This window comes from Orcinus orca, chromosome 3, assembly GCF_937001465.1.
Source record: "Orcinus orca chromosome 3, mOrcOrc1.1, whole genome shotgun sequence".
NCBI lineage: Eukaryota > Metazoa > Chordata > Mammalia > Artiodactyla > Delphinidae > Orcinus > Orcinus orca.
The window spans coordinates 75,716,470-75,735,790 of NC_064561.1; the positions used below are offsets into that span (position 1 = coordinate 75,716,470).

Consider the following 19,321-nt stretch of genomic DNA (forward strand, 5'->3'; position numbering starts at 1 on the left):
CTCCCTCATCCCTTATTTCTCTGCTGACACTTTCCCTGACTCCATCCAGGTCAAACCCTTTGGCGTGACGTCCCCTTCTAGCACCTCAGACCTCGCTTCCCTATTAACAGGACTGCCCTTGTGATTCATGTCTGCCATCCACACAGGCTGTGGCTTCCTTGAGGGCACCACAGTACCTGTCTTGCTCCCCCTTGCACCCAGTGCCTAAGAAAATGCTTGGCACCTGAACAGGTGTAGCACTCAGGAGCCATGGCCTGTGCTGGAGGGAGGCAGGCCAGGGCACCGACACGGTTGAGGCCAAGCAGAGGGAATTTATTAGAGAGGCAGGGCGTAAACATATTTACACGGGTGCGCGGGGACATTAAAAAAAGCAGAGGCGGGGATGGGAGGTTCCGGGAGCGGCTCAGACGAGTTCCACCTTGGCATTGGGGTACACCGCCACCACGTCGTAGCCCTCGGGCGGCTTGACGCGCGCCTTGGCGTGGCTTTCGCAGTAGAGCCGGTCGTCCAGAAAGAAGTAACCGCGCTGCTTGAGGTTCAGGCCGCAGTCGCTGCACATGAAGCACTCGGGGTGGTAGAGCTTGTCCCGCGCCTTGACGATGGTACCCCTGACGGGTGATCGGAGAGGACAGCGTCAGGAGCTGACCGATCCGAGAGCACGCCCCCACTAAGGGCCTCGGGCGGGGTCAGGGGACCACGGGGGTGGGGGGCGGGTGGGGAAGACAGGGGAGGTACTCACACGATGCCGTGGCCGCAGCGCGTGCACTCCGGCAGCCCCTGCAGGCCGCTCAGCGGAGCGCCTAGCTTGCCCGCCGTGGGCTTGAGGTTCCGGGGGCCGCCAGGCCCGGGCCGTTCCCCTGAAAGCCAGAGCACGATTGGCAAGAGCCCGGTGCGGAGGTCAGAAAAGGGAAAACTTCATTTCTGCGGAGTGTGGGGCTGGGCCCTGCTTCCGTAGCCACCGGCAAAGAGACTGGGATGGGGGTTGGAAGGGCGACAGGGGTTGGGTGGGAATGAGAAAGCCCGGGCGCAGCGAGGTGTGTGGGAGCGCGCTGAGGACACGGGGGGCGGGGCTAATGGCCGGGAGGCCGGACGTGGGGTCGCAAAGGCGTGGCTTGGGCTGGTTGGGGGCGCGGAGTTCGGTACCTCAGGGAGCGGGAAGGCAGGTGAGGTAAAATCTTACCGCCCTCGCCGGCCTCTAGCATGCCCTGCAAGTAGCGGAAGGAGCCTGACTGCTTGGGCTCCGCAGCCGTCGGCTCGGCCGACTCCCGAAGCATCCTGTACACCTCTGAGCCCAGGTCTACTCCGCAGTCGCGGCTCCGCGAAAGGCCTCTGGCCAGGTCAGTGCTGGGCGAAAGAAGATGCACTAAGGGACAGGGTTGCAGTACCAGTCTTCACTCTGCCAGCTCAAGGGTCTGGTGTGGTTTCATGAGTCAGAAGGCAATCAGCTGAGACCCAAGGATCAAGTGTTAAGGGTCAGGATGGACCTGGTCTGAGATTTAAGGGCTCGGGGATTAGAATGGGATCTGGGTATGGCATCAAAGATTATGCCTCTGTACTACCTGTGGGGTGGAGACACGTGCAGGGTGCCCAACTGGGCCAGTAAAGTAGCCTCACTGCTGCTGCCATTGTGAGGGACTGGGAGGCGAGGTGACTGCCCGTAAGGAGATCCCAGGCCTGGCCTGCCATCTTCTGGCCCAAGCCCCGTGGCTGAGGGCCACCTGCTTGTCGCTGGACTGCCATCCTAGGAAAGAGAGGAGCCTGAGGCACTGGGAGACCCTCTGGGGTAGGCCCTCTGGCCATTCCTTGTACACCCACCCCTGCCCTGCTATGCCAAGCCTTCTTGGGTGTTGGCTGGCTACTCTTGCTCGGGCATCTCTCGGCTATGGTGCCTGGTCAGGGAAGGGGCTTGTGGGGAAAGGCTGAGCCTTGGGCCTGGTTCAATCCCTGCAGAAATGAGAAATGCTCATGGAAAGTCAGACACAAAAACCTGAGTCCCTGAGACTCAACGTTGGCTCATGAGCCCTGTGGTGGTTCTGACTACCAGTGCCCATGGGGGACAGTGTTGGGGCAGGACCATCCCAAGAAGCTTTTTAAGGCCAGCATGTCTGGTTCTGAGTGTATGGCTTCCTTGCAGAGGTGGTCCTGATACCAAGTCTTCTTCCCTGTCAGAACTGTGCTGGGTACTGGATGGGCCCATGGCTGGGAATGCAAAAAAGGAATTCCTGTTCTGCAGCCAGGAAGGGTCATCAATCATTGTGTCCCAAGACCCTTTAGTGGGAGCAGGCTGAGGTTTAAAGGTACCATTGTGAGGTCAGCCCCCTCCAGGCCTGTATTTTTTCCCCCATTTCCTGCTTCCCAGGCCAAAATAGGTGGCCTTCTGTAGACACAGCAGATAGGGGCAAAGCCTTGGCCAGGGCTCAAAGCTCCCCACACCACCACCCCACAGCCAGCCTGATGCCCACGGCTGAAACATTTGAGGAAGGATGCCCTGAAAATGCCTCCTCAGTCCATGAGAAGAGGTCAGTATCTCTGCAGGCGTGGTTTCTGAATTGGGACCTCAGATCTTTGTTGCTTCAGGGCCATGTTGCCCCTCGCTTGCAGGCACACAAGCCTGCCCTCAGCAGTGTGATAACAGGCATGCACACTCTCACAAGTACATTTACAGACATACCCATGCATGAAGGCAACACATAGGCACCAGCCAGTCCTCCACCTACATACACCTAATCACACAGACACAGTTACATATACTCGGAGCCAGTGCTGGTCATACTGGGGATGACCATGGTGACCTCCATGACACAGTTGGTGGCCAGAGCAGCCTGACTTTGGGGTGGGGCCCAAGAGCCCAGGCCATGAAGTTGTTCTCAGCCTCAGTCTGGGAGGTGACATGTAAATTTTTCCTCCCCTCTACAGTGTGAACAGGGATGCTAGGTGGGGAGGAAAGGACGCCTACCCTAGAGGGAAAGAGCAAGCCTTGGACTCGGTCAGCCTCCAGCTGGGGCACAGCTGAGCCTGCAGGGCTTTGCCCAAGCTGCTGCTTTCTACAGGCTCTGAGCTGGGCAGGGGCATGAGGAATGGGCAAACTAGCATCTGAGTGACTGAATGGGGGTGGTGTCCCAACTTCTCCCACCCCAACAGACAAAGGAGAGGGGGTCTCTCACTGCCCAGGTGGGCCCCCATCAATGAGGCAACAGCAGCAGAAAAACCTTTAGCCTTAGCCTCTGAGAAACCTGAGCACTCTCACACATGTGTCTGCAGGGCAGGCAGGCTGGGGCTGGCCTGGCCTCTAATGGGGACCAGATGGGCCATGGGCCGTGGGGGCAGGGCTGGGCCCCGTACAGAACAGGCTTCAACAGGAAGGGGGAGCTGGAGGGACCTGGAGGGAGGAAACCCTCACTGACCCCCACCCAGCAGGGTGTGGGAGTTTATTGCAGGATCATCAGAGCCACTGCCCCTCCCATGGCCACCCATGCAGCAGCCTCTCTAGGTCTGAACTCAGTGGTTAGGACACACGTGGTGACCTCAGTGTTGGTTTGAGTCTCAGCTCTATCACTCGCTCACTGAGCAAGTTACATCACCTCTCTGAACCTCAGTTTCTTCATCTGTGAAATGGGGATGATGGTTTCTATCATAAGTTCCTCGTGGAGATAAAATGAGACAGTTGCATACAAAGCACTTAGCATAGTGCCTGGCACACATCCATTTTTGGATGAATGGCTGTCATGGGCATTCCTGAGCCCCCATTCCTGGATTTCCCTTCTCCATGGTGTGCCTGGTACCATGTGTTCCCCGTGTCTGAGTACCCGCCAGCTGCCGATTTGGTTGTTGAAGTCTCAGTGGGCTAGTCAGCAGCATGGGGGTAACTGCTAGCTTGCTCATCAGCTCCAGCATGACTGTGGTCAGAATCTAGGACACTCAACTTGGACAGAGGTGGGCACTAAATCCAGGTGAGCAGGTGGCACCTCCCAGAGGCCAAGCTCTAGCTCCCTGCTGGTCTGGAGAGGACAGGCCGAGTCCTGCGCTGCCTGCTGCACCTGGCTTGCCTTAACCTATCACCTGGTTCTCAGTTCAAATGCCACCCTCTCTGGGAAACCTTTTCTGATCACCATCCTTCCTCCACTCTGGGCTGTGTTCCCACGTAAGGGCTGAGAGAAGGAGACTCCAATGACTCTATATGGAAGGTGGGCCTGAAGCCCCAGTTGATGAGTGCCAGGGTACCTTGTGCTGGTCTTAGGGCCAGCTGTCGTCTTCCCCTCCTGTGATGGCTCCAGCTTTGCCCACCGCCCTCCCCCCTGCAGGTAGAGGGTGGGAGCAGTATGGAGACAATGGGCCCTGTATCTGTGTTACTGAGGACACGGCCCTACAGGGGCTGGGTGTGGGTGTTTCTGTCCCCCCTTCCATGGAGCTCATGACCTTTTAAGCACAAAAGGGGGGCAGCAGCTGAGGGCCTGCCCTGTTGCTTGTGGAAAATCCCCCCGCTTCCAGCCTAAGCCCCACAGCCTGGCCCTTGAGGAGGTCAGTGAGGGAAAGTGTGGGACAGAGGGAGCTGTTCTCCAGCCCCCAGCCCCACTGGCCCAGAGCCTCTCCTGGAGGACTCAACAGACTTGAGCTTCATATTCCAAAGCTCAGGCCCCCTTGTCCTATCCATCTTGGTACTTACACACGAGAGCTGGGCTCACACATGAGCTGGGGGCCTATACTACGCTATTGCCGTTTCACCCATGTCAAGCCTGGGTGATTTGTCTATGCCCCCCAGCCCCTGTCCCCATGGGTCCATGGAACTACCAGAGCAAGCTTCTGAGACGCAGGTGTGGCCACAAATCTCTTCAAGAACAGCTGAGGTCCTGGGTAGAGGAAACCGAGAGCCTCTCTGTGCCCTCAGCCCTCACCTCTGCCCCCTGCCACCCCTGGGACTTTTTTCTCTGAACCTACGGTGCACAATCTCACCTCTGGGCCTTTGTATGTGCTTCACTTTGTATGTGGCACACTTCTCTCCATGCCCCTTTGCCTCCCTTATTCTTCCAGACCCTTAGGTCTTGGCTTGGATACCCCCTCTTCCAGGGAGCCCTCTCTGACCCCCTGAGTCAGATACCTACTCTGGACTCCTTTGACCCCTGGCTTCTTCCATCCCAGAACTGCTAGGTGCCTCTCCCCTTCCAGAATGGGCACTCCCTGCGTATGGTAAGCACCTGGCCTCAGGGATGCCAGCAAAAGCAAGGTAGGGAACAAATGTCAGAGAAAGATGGGGACTGGGATAGGGGGTGAGGGAGAGGCCATGGCAAATCATTCCCTCTGGTACAGCAAAGCCTCCGTGGAGAGACAGTGGATATGAGCAGGCCCTGGGGGCCATGGTCCCACATGCTGGGTCCCAAGTTCTGGCTCCATCATAGACCAGTCGAGTCTCCGCCTTGCCCAAACTCAGTGGCCCAGAAATAGCGAGTTCACTCTGGATACCTCAGCTTTGCCCACTTGGCCACCCCTCAAGCCCATGGCAAAATGAGGCCCTAAAGCAGCCTGGCTCCACCTCACGCTCCTTGAGGACAGCACCGTAGCTGTGACTCCTGTCATACACAGAAAGGTGAATGAGCAGACAGGCCTGCAGCCTGAGGTCTGCTAGCTGCGATCATGGAATGGCCAGGAGAAAACTTCAGTCTTGGATAGGGCAAGGCAGTGCCTTATATTCTAAGGTTGGCTCTGGCCAGGTAGGTGCCCAAGGCTAGGATGAGACAGAAGAGTGCCCCATAGCCTGAGGTCACTCCACAGCCTATGGCTGTTCCCCACCCCTCCCCCAAGTCTGGTGACTTCCTCCTGATCTGGCAACACTGGGCGACAGAGTGAAACCCAGCTGGGTAAGTGGTAGCCCTGAGCCAAGGCCTGGCCCAGTCCCTGCCCACCACAGGCACTATTGTCCCAGAATCCAGGACTGCTTAGAGTACTGACAGAACCCACAGCAGGTACCCGTCACCTTGGGAGCCCCTGATGGGGCATGGACAGAGCCCAGAGAAGCCTTCTGCTTCAGTCTCTGACCTGGGCATCTGAGAACCGCAGTGAGGACATCCAATGCCGCTAAACCCGTGGACAAGGCCCGGCCTTTCTGCCCTGGGCTTGCTCTGAGCTAGGCCAGGCCAGGCCAGGTGGTGTATGTACATACCTGGGCCTCGGGATCGATGTGGATCCTGTGTGCCTGAGCCTTGCTGTCCTCTGGGGTATTGGGCCAGCTCCTGCCTTCAGGCCTGTGGCAGGAATTAGGATTGTCAGAAATCTCTGCTTGCTAGCCCACCATGCCTGGGAACTAGGACCAAGAAGCGCTGGGGTCTGGGCCCAGGGCCACCCAGGACCAGGTTTGGTACCCTGCATGGATAAGGATACTACCCCAACTCTTTCCCCTGCGCCAGAATGCTGGCCTTCGTGGCAAGGAGACACAGCTCTAGATCTGCCACTCACCTGGGGTAGGCTGTGTGCCCTTTCTCCACCAGCTGCTCCTTCCCCCTCTGGTCTGGTTCCTAGAAAGGAAGCCCTGCAGCTTCCCCACCTTTCCACCCTCTCTGTGGCCTATGGAAGCTCAGCATAAAGAGGGCCAAGCTCGTGGCGGAGCAAGCCAGGCCTTACACGTTGATCGGCTAGGAGCCCATCCACTCCTCCCGCTTCCATTCACAGCCTCTGATGGGGCCTGGGAGTCAGGCATCCGTGGGCCTAGGAAAAGTGGAATGGAGGCTCTGAGGGGTGCACCTCCCTGACTGCTGCCGCTGGCAGAGTCATCATCAATGTCTGCCCAGCCCAGATGGGAAACAGGCCATTAGGAAATTCCTGCTTCGCCATAGAAACCAAAAGCCAAACACCACTCAGGAGGGAGAAAAACATCATAAACCTGCCATAAGTGGGGGCAGGCAGGGCTGAGAGGCTACAGGCCTGGGGCCCAGTCCTGCCACTGAGTAGTCCTGTGAGAAGGCAGGCCAGGAGGGTGTGTGGACCCCGGATTGGCAGGTGGGTGTGAGTGAGGCTGGTTACACCAAAGGGGAATAATGTCCCCACTCTGCCCCACAGGGCCTCCTGGGTCTTCTCAGGGGTCTTACCACTGGGCTAGCAGCTCAACCCTGCCCCTGTCCTCCCACTCAGCAGAGGATTTTAACAATCTGATTACACGTGTAGTCCACACTCACTCTGCTCTTCCTCACCATTGCCCATTCCTTGGTCCCCTGCAGGCTACCTCTCTTCTCCACAGCCTTTCAGAGGCCTGTGGCCCCAAGGCTCTGCTGTTCTATCCTCCACTGGCATCTGGCTCCAGCCCCCTCAGCCAGGCTCCCAACTGACTGCCCTAACTCACAGCTCTAACTATGGTCTCTATGCACTCAGAACTCTGCTGGAATAAACCTAGGACATCTTGTGTGGCTGTTTGGCCTTATACTTCCTTGAAGTCCTGCCCAGAAGAGAAGTACAAGCCTGCGGTCTGAAGATCAGAGGGTACAAAGTACCCAGAGCCATCAGAGTGGCCCAAAGGCATAAGATTGGAATGAGAAGCTTATTCATGTGTCAACCTCCACCCCCAGGTCTCCACACTTTAGGCTGAGCAGGTAGCTCCATCTGCCATCTTTAAGCCCACCAAAGGGTGGGCTGTACAAATCCATCCTGTATCCCATGTAATAGGTGACAGGGACCTCACCAGAGGCCCCAGGGTTGCAGCTGATGCCAGGAAGGTCCTGGACCTACAGAACATGCCCAGAAAGTATGGGTTAGCTTGGATTGCTGGATACCTGGCTCTGAGTTCCAGACAAAGTAAGCACAGCGGGGAAGCTGGACCTTTACTTCACTTTTCATCCTGTGGAGAAGTCTGTGGAGGAGTACGGCCCTCTGTACGCAAGAGGGCAGGTAGGGAAGCTGGCCTAGGTAGAGCTCTGGGAGCGCTGGCACAGAGTAGCTCCTTCCAAGCAGCTCACCAGACCAATCTTCCACAGACCCCATGTTGGGGGTTGTCTTTGGAGGCTCAGGCATAAGTCCTGGCATGACAGGCAGGATAGAGAGCAGGGTCAGAGGCCTTGCAGGTGAGAAGGCACCCAGGAGAAGAGATGCTGGCCCAGAAGATCAAGGTGGCCCCTGTGTCTTGATCCCCCAGAATCTGCATGTGTGAGAATTAGGGATAGGGGGCTGGGGGACAGGACATCAGGTTTTCACCCTGACGAAGCAGACCCTGTATGTCATCCTCACTCAATCCCAGATCCCCCATTTTGAAGTTGAGGAAGCTAAGGGCTCTGATATTAAATCACTAGGACAACACAGTTCTCAAGTGCAGAGCTGGGACTGGAACCCAGATCTGTGATAGGAGAGAGTGTGCTCTCACCTGCTCCATGGCCAGGCAGCATCTGGGGGCTCAAATACCCAGTGTGGAACAGGTCAGTGGACCCCTGGCTCATCCATGCCTGGCTTGGAACAAATGGCCAGGGAAGGAAGGAAGGAAGGAAGGGGGACCTCCACCCTGCCCCCACCCTGCTACCCTCCCCTGACATCATTCCCTCTGTGGACCTCCTGAATCAGGCCCCCTGTGAGCCTCCCCTGCCCCTTGTCCCACTACTATCAGGGCTTCCTTTATTCAGCCATGCAGAGACAAGGCCAGAGGTGAATCAGGGCCCAGGAACCCAGCCAAGTTGGGTGGCCTCAGAGGCCCCTCGTGGGCAGAGCAGTGCTGATGCTTCCCCCAGACAGCCTGTACCTCGGTCTCAGAGAGGGTGATGAATGTGATCCTGCTTTATGGAGAAGGAAACCCAGGCTCACAGAGGTCATCTGGTGAGCCTAAGAGCCCAAAAAGTCTGGAAGAGGGCCAGCTCTGCTGAACTCCCAGGACAGAGCCTCCTCACTGCAGGCCAGGTGGAGTGTACAAGGCCCTGGACTTGCAGCTGGGCCCACTCAGCGCCGAGAGCAGAGTCAGGGTCCTGACTTCAACACGGACCTGGGCCAGACATAAATGGGGCTACTTCAGAAGGCTTCCCACCATGTTTAAGGGCTCTGAGCCCATGGATTACACCCTGCCCTGCTGGCTCTAAGGCCTGGTTAGCCGTGTTGTGGTTTGGGGAGGATTCACCTACACACATCCACATGGGGTCGTGGAAAGTCGCTGTTAACAGTGAACGGGGCAGAGGTGAGCAGTTATGTCTGACTTCCCTGGATCTAGGCAAGACAGGGGGAGGGAGATCCCGCCCAGCCCGGACCCAGCCGACTGCCATCAGCCTGAGCAAGGCTGGAGATGCCCCAGGTAGACCTTCCATCCTGGAGCATGTCCAGGGCACAGATGGGGCTTGGTGACCCCCCAATCCTCCCCTTCCTGATGGACAGTATAGCATTACACAGTCCACGGCATCCAGATTTAAGCAGCGCAGAGGTTTGGGCCATAGTGGGGACAGCTGAGGCAGGGCAGCTGTGGGGCTCGTAGAAGTGGTCAGCAGTCAAGCAGAAGGAATGGAGTCTTTGGGAGTGAGGGAGACCTGAGGTCAGATCTTGCTTCACCACTGCTCTGCTGTGTGACTTGAAGCACCCTCCAAACTTTCTGAGTCTCAGTTGTCTCACGTGTAAAGTGGAGACTATATCAGGTTTTACCTTATCGAGTTGGTTTGACAGTTAAACAAGGTGTTGAACGATAGAATTCTTTGAACTGGTCATTGAGCTCGTCACTCATGGGTGGGAAAAGGACTGAAATCACACACACCTCACCCCCGGTTTGAGGCTACTCAAGGTCTTAGTTCAGCCCTGATTTTGGGCTGCCTACCCCCTGCCGTAAGTCCCCCAACATAGTTCCAGCCATAGGTTAAATGGGTGCTTCTTCCTCTCTTAAGCCACCTGCATCTCCAAACAGTGCCTGTCAAACCCCTGTGAAAGTGCTGCTCCATAGGAGTGGGGTGCCAGGAACTGAAGCAGAGAGGCTGTGTGAGGCCCAGCTCACCCAGGATGTTGGCCACCCAGAACCGAGCCTCCCCTGATTCACCCGCATCATCCTGGCCCAGCCTGCCCTGTGCGTACCTGCTCACGGAGAGTATGAGGTGGTCATGGCAGCCCTTGATGCGGTTCTGTGCCTCCAGGTGTGTCATGAGCTCTGTGCTCTCACCATTGATGGCCTGGATCAGGTCTCCAGGGCACAGTGCAGCCAGGGCAGCCTTGCTGCCAGCATGGACCTGCGGATGGACAAGCCAGATGGCTGGACATTGATCATTATGTGGCCTTGCTGCGGGCTCTGTTCTAGACCCCTTCCAACCTCAGAACTGGGCCAGTGTAGCCCTGCTGCCAATGTGACCTGTGGGTGGGCAAGTTGAGTTCCCACATGGCTTTGCTGAAGCCTCTGCTCCAAACAAGCCCAACTGCAGCACCTGGAGGTCTGGTGAGGTATGAAGGGCATATGAGAGGGGCTTCCTCTGGGTTGGGACAAATGGGATGTCACTCTTGCAGCCTGCATACATGCAAGGGACACAGAAGGATATGTGTTCTCCAGCAGATACAAAGCATGGACATGTCACATGTACCCTGTATTGCCCCACCCAGACAGACCACATAGTAGCCCCTTGACCTGATGTTCAAACCCTTAGTGACCTTTTTTCCTCTTATCCCCACCCCTCCACATTTACCTCCACACACCCACTCTATCCAGACCATCTGAACGTCAAGGGGGTACTCACGGGTACCAGATAGCTCTCACCTTCACACTGCTACAGATGCTGTTCCCTCTATCTGGAACACACTTTCCTTTGACCCCAAACCCTAATTACCAGCTTACGCCTCCTCATCCTTCAGGTCTCAGGCTCTCAGCAGAGGCCATTTCTCCTGGAAGCCTCTCCTCTGGGGTCCCACAGTACCCTGTGCACCCCCTTTACCACTCTGCTCCCCTAACATTGTTAGTGCCTCATTCTGTGCTGTCACCTTCCCAGGCAAGTCGAGGGCCATCTACTTTTAGCTGCCAGCCTGCACTCCCGGGTCACAATTTCACCTCCCTTTCCTCTGGAGGACAGGCACAAAGGCCACCCCAGTGCCACTGTTGATCCCAGAGGGTCAAGCAGTGTCCACATCTGGAGCCTCCTACAATGCCGGTCCCTTGACATGTGCCACATGAGGTTGGGAATAAGCTCACAGGAGGCCTAAGTAAGCAGCCTCGGGAGGGAATTCAGGCAACAGGACATCCTTTACCCTGTCCCTGGTCCCAGCACAGCCTTTGGAAAGAGACTTTAGGGACCCTCATTCCTCCCAGCCTCTCAAGCTGTGGCTCAAGAGCTGTCAGTGGCACTGTCCCTGTTGGGGTGGGAGCTCCTGGAGGCCTGGTCAGGCTCAGCTTAGCCAGTTCTCTGTAGTGAGCGGACAAAGCTGAGGTGCTGGCAGCTCCTTGGCTGGAGTCCTGGTGTGGGTACTGCCAAGCAACCTGCCCTGAAATAGGCTGCCCCAAGGAATGTTCTTCTGGAGCATGCTACCCTCAGCCAACCAGCCCACCACTAATGTTCCTTTGTAGGGCATGGGCACCTACACAGGCCTGTCTTCCCAGGGAAGGCACCCACTTGGCACCATCCCACCCTCCCCCCAAGGCCCTGCTCTAGGCCCCCTCTCCTACACGGATACCTGCTCTGTGACATGGCCTGGGCTCAGTGCTTCAGCCATAACTAGCTCATGGCAACCTCTCAACCACCTGATGAGACAGAGGCTGTTCTCATTCCTATTTTCAGATGAAGAAAGAGAGGCTTTGGGGATGGGGCATTTTGCCCCAGTCCCCATGCTGGAGAGGAGTCTTCTTCCTCAGGGGGGTGGCTAGCTGCAGGATGACTCAGCCAGCACAAGGGGTGCATTCAGGCCCCTGTGGGTGGAGGAAGTTCTCGAAAGCAGGGGTGGCTGGGACTCTGCCAGTTCCGTTAGCTTGGGAGTTCTGGTCAGAGAGGGCGTGAGGCCAGGAAACCGTGACTCTTCCAACTGCCTTTACATGCATTGTTTCATTAGTCCTCAAGGCAAGCCTATTTCCTAGATGAGGAAACCAAGGTCCAGAGAAGTACAGGACACTCAACTGATAAACGGCAGAGTTAGGATTTCAGTCCAGACCAACCGATTCCAAATGCTATGCTCTTAACCAGTGTGCTTTTCTGCAAAAGGGAGTGAGGGGAGAGACAGTGTCCCAAGTAGAAGGATCAGCATGTGTAACAGCTCATCTGGGAGTGAAAGTAAGAGCAGGCTCCTGTGGCAAAAATACCACCAAAATATCGGTGAGGAGAGAGTGGAAGAGATGAAATGAGAGGAAAAAGCAGGGACCAGACCTACAGGCCTTGTAGGCCCAGGCGAGAGGATTCTAAACAGGGACATCGCAGGACAGAGTTGAATTCAGGCTGATCCTTCTGGCTGCTGAGTGCAGGATAAACAGACAGAAGGAAGAGAGAGGGGAGTGGTGAAGTCAGCTGGGAGGCTGGGGCGTGAACCAGCCCCTTCACCTATAGCAGCTACATTTAAAGCCCCTGTGTCACTCCACCTGGCCTAGAGGCAAAAAGCCCCTACAGGGAGCTGGGCACACAGTTAGTGGTGTTCATTCCAGGCACTAGTTTCTAGGGACCTGGTAGCAACAACCCATTAGGATTCCAAGGTCAGTAGTCACTATCGTTTGTGAGGAAGGAGCCCTGGGCAATGTTTGGGGGGGCTCCCAGAGGCTTTGTGGGCTGAGATTGCGTAGTCCCAGCTCTGCCAGGCAGCCAGCCTCCTCTCTGTCTGAGTGTGGCTGTCTCCACTGGGTGGGGGAAGTCCCGTAAGCATGGGAGGGGTCGGGTCTTGAACCCCCTCGGTGAGGACACTCCCACATATAATCAGTGTCTGTAGACCTGCCCTTGAGGTACCTGCTGGGCAAGCTGTGGCCTGTGTCTCCTCAGCCCTGTAAATCTCCCCAGATCCCACCCAAACCCAGGCTCAGCCATCCTGGCTCCTCAGGCCTTAGCTGCTGCTCTGAGACTTTGGGGGGACAAGGCGGGGGTGTTCTTCCTGGTAAACCCTTTCCAGCCTGTCTGCCTGCCAGCGGCCTGCATCCCGATTAGCTCCAAACAAGGCCGCCGCTGTTGCTGCCGCTGTGACGTGTGGAGGCCTTTCCTCGGCGGGCAGGCAGCCGCGTGGGCAACAGATGTCTCTGCTCCCTGCTGCCTGCGGCCGTCAGCCGCTGCCACTTAGCCTGTCAGCGGCCTCACGCCCAGGGTGGCTGGCCCGCCGGCTGGCCTAGCACCCCCAACAGCCTGCCTTGGTGGTGGACACACAGCATGACACTCACTGGCAGACACAGATGTGCACGCGCTCTCTCTCTCTCTCTCTCTCTCTCACACACACACACACACACACACACACACACACACACACACAGGCCCCCAGCAGGGCTCTCTCAGGGAAGTGGGAGATGAAAGGCTCCCGGATGTGTTGAAGGCCCACCTCACTCAGCCCCAAAGGACCTGGTGGCCATGGGGTGAGGGCAGATGTGGGAATCCTCCCAGGACAGCTGGGCCTGCCTGTCACCCTGGCCCCCAGAAACGGGATTCCATGATTCCATGCTCCACCAGGTGCCCACCCCTTCCCCTAAACTGGAAAGAAGACTCTGAAAGCCCAGCCAGCTTGGTCCAGCCCCCATGGCGAGAGGTGGCGGAAGGGTGGGGGGAAGGTGCTCTCAGTTCCCCCGATACAGGGCCCCGAAGACCAGAGCAGCTTGTATGGGGTCAAGGGATGGCCCCAGGTCCCCTTCTCTCTTCCCTTCAGACTGGGAGCCCCCAAGGGCAGGGCCTGGGTTCTCTCCTCTTCTGTACCCTAGGCTGGGACCCCCAGGGGCAGCGTCTGAGTCCCGTCTTCTGGCCCTTCAAATATGGGACCCCAAGGCTGGGCCAGGATCCTGTCTTTCCCAGTTTGGGTACCCCCCTCTGACAGGGCCCGAGTCATGTCCTCTGTTCCTCTGTCCTCCTCAGATTAGCCACCACCTGGGGTGGTGCCCCCTCCTCCTCCTCCTCTGCCTAAACCTGGGGCAGTGCATGGCCACAGAAACTTGAGGAACTGGGTGGAGGTTATCCTGGCCCCTGGCCTTGTGTGTCTTGTGGCAAGGGGGTCTCACAACTGCATAGTCAAGTCTCCCTTTCCCTGGAAGCCCCAAATTCCTCCTGGTCACTTCCCCTTAGGACAAGTGAGGTCATGGATGAGAGACTGACCAAAACCAGAGTGGGGAACTGGATGGATCTTTTCTTTCTTCAGTTTCAGAGAGGGCCCCAGACCTCCTTGGGATCACTCAGCTCTACTGGCAGGGACCCTTGATAAGCGGAGTCTCTCAAGTCATTTCGCTTGAAATTTTCAGGCTGCGTTCAGTCGAAGCAGCATCTCTGGGCCTCTGGAGATCAGTCCAGATCTCTGGCCCATGACTTTGGCCTGCAGTGAGTCCCCCAGAATGAGGCCAGCAGGGAGGCTGGTTTGTGAACTCTTGGGGGGAATCCTTCAAGGGATAAGGGCAGGTAGGCCCAGCGGGAGGGGGAGGGGGCTGTGGCGACGCTGCCCAGCCTGGAAGCCTCCTCTACAGCCTGTGGGTCACCGAGGCCAACCCTTGGCCTTCGAGCCTCCAGGACGTCGGGGATCCGGGTCCCGGGTGGACTGTAAGGACTGGGTCTCAGATTCAGGACCTCCCCGCCGCCCTGTGGCCGCTGGACTCACCCGCGAGATGGTGAGGGGTACGCTGAAGTCCCGGCCGCCCACCAGGCGGAAGCCCCAGGGCGAAGGGCCGCGCAGGGTCACGGAGTGGGGCATCGCGAGCCGGAGCTGCGGCCGGAGCTTGAGCCGGACACTGAGGAGTCGCCGCCGCCGCCGCCGCCGCCGCCGCCGCCGCCGCCGCCTGGACGCCGCGCCCCGCCCCTGGCCCGCCCGCCCCCGTACCCCCCTTCTCCCGGCCCCCGCCCCTGCTCCCCGCGCGCCGGGATTGGCCCCGCGGCCGACCCGACCCTCCCACTTCGGGGGGCTCAGAGGACCCGCCCCTCAGCCCCGGCCGCCTGCAGCCCGGCACCCCCGCCAGGTTCTCGGAGAGCCGGGACTGGAACGGCCCCGACGTCCGAGATCCTGCCCCGGCCTCCGCTCTGCGGGCCGCGGACCGGAGCCCGGCTGTGGAAGCTCAAGCCTGGCCCTTTGAAGTCGCTTCTGCGGGGCGGCGCCCCAGCCCGGGGAAGGATGGGGGGCAGGGGCAGCCCAGATGGGGGATGGGGCCGTGCCTTGCTCCGAAACCTCCTCAAGGTCCTGATAGGCAAACCTGCGACCCCACCCCTCAGTGCGAGGAGTCCTCTGAACAGCGAACGAGCACTGATGGGGAGCCCTGGGCCTGAGCAGGCCTGGGCCAGTGTCACAGACCCAGGATGACAGCGGGCAGTGCCAAGTATGGGAGCAGGAACAAAAAAGTATCCAACCTCATTTGGAGAGGTCAGGAAGGCTCTCTGAAAGAGGTGACCGCTGACTTGAGTTTAGAAGCAAGGTGCCCTGTCTTGTCCTTCCAGGTGTCATTGCTTCCCCAGGACACTCAGGCCTTCTCCAGCTGCCCTGTCCTTCCAGGCCTTATCCCTGCGTACATGACCCCCTTCCTTCCTCCCTTGCAAGGAGCTTTGTTTCCCCAGGCTACCTAGAAAAGGAGCAGCTAGGGTAGCTGGGGTCTTGGCTGTGCCACGTTGGAGGTGTGTGAAGTACTGAGGGGAGTGGAATTTGGGGCAGCCCTTCTCTTGCGACCCTCCCTAGTCTTCTCTCCACTCTCAACCATTGTCCTCCAGGAACAGCCTTTGCAGGTGCCATGGCCTAGCCAGGGCCCCACTTACCACTCTCAGACCCTCCTGGACACTTTGGTCTGGCTACAGCAGGGCGGCACTATCTGTCGTTCCAGACCCTGAGGGGCCCCTAATTTAGCCATTCTTGATAACCCTGTGTGCCCTCTTGTCCAAGTTCTGTTACGGATGCTGCCCTTGGGATGCTAACAGGTTATGGGGTAAGATGTGTCTATGGAATCTGTAACACCTCAAGAAGGAGGACGCTTGAGAGGCACAAACTTAGGGTAGTCCAAGGAAGTGCGGGTGCCCTTCAGGGTGGAATATGGATGCCTCTCTGGGAGACGGGGTGCTGCTGTCTGTTCAGCTGGCAGAGAAACATGAGTGGTGTGTGTGGCAGTGGTGTGTGTGTGGGAGGATGTATATGGGGGTGTGTGTGTGTGTATGTGTACATATCCAGGGAGTGCCAGCCATTGGGCTCTCAATACTGTGAGGGAGAAGGTTTCTGCTCAGCTCTGTACAGACTTAGGCTCAACGGGGACCGAGTGGAAGGGCCAGTAAGAGAGTTGGCTGCTGGATGGTCTCTTGGGAACCCTTAGGCCAGAGGCTCCCCGGGACTTGGACCCCACTGAATGATGTGAAGATTGGGGGCAACTATCACTATCACTGACTGTCCGAGGATTAAGTGCACAGCATGGCTGGGTGGTCAGAAACCTCATTGGGACTCCAAGAGCCATGGTGAATGAAAATGGTGCAGAGCTTTGCTGTGGGGAGGGGGACCTCAGGAGTCTGTGGAAGTTCCTGCCCAAGGCATCCCACAGTGGATTCCTGAAACTCTTCCTTAGACGTTGCTTCCTTCTCCCAATTTACATACCCCCAGGGACTGCCAACCCCACCACCCACCGTCATGAAATCCCTTCATCACCTTCCTGTTTACTTACATTTGGGGGGGAGCATATCACCCCCTTGCAGAAGTGGTCCTCCCGAGAATGACTTTCCTAGCCCTTCAGCATCTGGGCTGTGTAATGCATCTCTGAAGGCTTCTCGCAGAGGGTTGAAGACAGGGGTGTGGTGGGGAGTGGCTCTTCTAGAATCAGGCGAATAAACTTTCCCCATTTCACTGAGCAGTTTCTGGGGTAGTTCCAGGGTCCATGCCAGTCATCCCCCACAGTGGGTCCTTGATGGCATCCCTGTCTTGAGAGGACATCAGAGGCCCACTTCTGACAGCACCCTCCCACAGGACACAGGCCTGGACAAGGCTGTGCTCCTGAAGACTGGAAGCAGCCCTTCTTAGGGGCCACACTGTAGGCTCATTCCTGAGATACCCTGCATCCTGGACAGCAGGTTAGACAAGCTGCTACCAGTGCATCCCCAATACTCCCTCCAGGAAACTCTCAGAATTTCCTTTTCACGCTTAATGCCCTTTTTCCTGGGGGATTGCTGTATTGCTGAATCTCTATCATGCTGGAGCACCAGGTCATGGGACAATTTACAGGGTCTGGGAGCCTTCTCCAAGGTGGGGATGGTGGTGGCTGAGTCACACCTCACCTCTGCCCTAGTGGCCTTCACTTGTTCACTGCACACCCCACCAGGCATCTGTGCTGCTGAGTATAACCAGACTGCTCATTTCATGCATTCTTTATTCATTCAACACAAACGTATTGGGTGCTTTCCATATGCCATGGCCTATGCCTGCCCAGCGCTGTGGTAGAGGCATCCATGGGGACAAGGACTGTGTCTATCTTATTTATTTACGTTTCCCCAGCACCCACAGAGAGCCTGGCACACAGAGGGTGTTCAAAAACATTTGTTAGTAACAATATTATTACCGTTATGGGAATTATTATCACAGCTCACCCCCAGGCCACAGCCCAGAGAGAGGCAGGGAGGGCATGAGGGGGCCCAGGAGGGGGAAGACTTCTCCTGCTGTGTTGGAAGCACACTCAGTGGCCCTGTCTTTCAAGGGAGCCCCAAGTAGCTCAGGGCACTATGCCTAGGTCTGCTGTGTGTGGCCAGGTCTGTCCAAGGTCAGGAGAAACTACAATGCTTTTTCCCCAATGGACTGGCAGGCTCCAGCAGGAGCAGATGCCCTTGGAAGATGCCTTTGGGACTGAGCCCAGGGTGAGCAGGAGGGAAGGGCCAGAACAAGAACAACCTCAGGCTGAGGTTGAGGCCCACCCCCGGGACCATCCAGAGTTGGAAGCAGCCCTGGGTGGAGTGTGTAGTGAAGCTGATGGAGCAGCCCTTTAGGATACCTTCCTGTGAGGTGCCAGGGGCTGCCCAGAGAGCTCAGACCCTAACCTGCCCTGTCCTGGCCCCGTGACCACAGGTCTCTGGATAGAATCTGCTCCATTCAGGCCAATACATCCTTCCTTCAAGGCCGAGTTCTCTCCCTTCAGTCAATAGCTTGGATTCCAAGGGGATCTGAATCTTGATGGGGCATTTCCTCTTCATGGGATGCCCACTCCCCAGTACTGGCCACTCCAGGGCTCAGAGGGTAGCCAAAGAAGAACCTGAGAAGCCCTCATTTCAGTGTGGTCTAATGTGGCCTAATGTGGCCCAACTCCCAGGTCCCATGGCCTCTGGCCTCCTTGGGGTCTGCTCTCCAAGAAGCCTGCTGGTCAAGGCTAGGAACCTGTGAGTCTGTAGGGTGGAGAGGACAGCAGTCTGTGGCAGGGCTGGATGGGGAGGGGCTATGTGGGCCTTCTGCAGGGCCAGGGCTTGGTGCCACAGTGGTAGGGAGCAAGGCAGGCCTAGGCAAGGTTTGAGGGGCTCTGAAAGGGGTGAAGGCAGCCAGGGGCATGGGCACCAGGCGACATCCAAAAGGAAGGTCTGGGGTGGTGTAGCTTTTGGGCTGGCTGAGGATCTGTCATATCCTGGGATGACAAGACTAGTCAAGGAGGCAACAAAGCTGGCCTTCGGTGCAGCAGAACACAGGGGAGGGCATGCCTGTGACAAAGGGAGTTTCCCAGCTCTAGTTTTGTGCCATTCGATCCCTCAACAAACTCTTATTGAGTGCCTGCTGTGTGTCTAGCCTAGACCTGATTCGCTAGACTTGGAGGTGTGGTGGGGACTCCCCACTCTGCTGCACCTCCTCCGGGGGCTGAGAGGCTAGAGGCTCTAGAGAGAACCGGTCTCTGAAGGTCCAAACAGGGAGAAAGCCAATTCTAACAATTGGAGCCTAGTCACTGGCCCAGAGCCAGATTCCAGGGCGGACACGAAAGCAGAACCAATTCTCATCAGGAAACCGAGCCTTGGAAAGGGTGAGCGTCCAACTCAAGCTCACATAGCTTCTAAGCAGTTGATCAGGGGTTTAGACGCTGCATTGGTGACATTGCCATGCCCCTTGCACCAGGGACTAGACGTGTCTCAGTCATACTTGCAATCCCCAATAGCACCCCTGTCAGACCTGCTTTGTCTCTGTTTTTACAGAGAAAACCCATCTGCTCTGGGACCCAACAAAGGGACTGCCACGCAGCAGGGTGGGGCAGGTTTACCCAGCTGGGCCCAGGGAGGCCCTGGCCCTGAGGCCTGGGAGTGGAGGGTGTTGGGGAGAGTGGAGGGAAGCA

At 57.4% G+C, this 19,321-nt stretch overlaps 1 protein-coding gene across 2 annotated transcripts; it reads right to left on the bottom strand.

The window, feature by feature from the left end:
- Positions 1–291: 291 nt before the first annotated feature.
- Positions 292–14,852, bottom strand: PDLIM4 (PDZ and LIM domain 4). 2 transcript variants are annotated; one of them, XM_004279892.4, is made up of 7 exons: positions 14,668–14,852; positions 10,009–10,160; positions 6,155–6,236; positions 1,560–1,741; positions 1,181–1,344; positions 740–857; positions 292–608 (listed from the first exon to the last, which is right to left on the bottom strand). In XM_004279892.4, exons 1-7 carry the CDS (start codon positions 14,758–14,760, stop codon positions 404–406), a joined length of 996 nt encoding a protein of 331 aa, XP_004279940.1. In that variant the 5' UTR covers positions 14,761–14,852; the 3' UTR covers positions 292–403. The 2 variants fall into 2 exon arrangements, 1 of the variants encoding a protein (XP_004279940.1); XR_007476214.1 differs by having other exon boundaries at positions 467–608; positions 740–970; positions 14,668–14,827.
- Between the last annotated feature and the right edge of the window lie 4,469 nt (positions 14,853–19,321).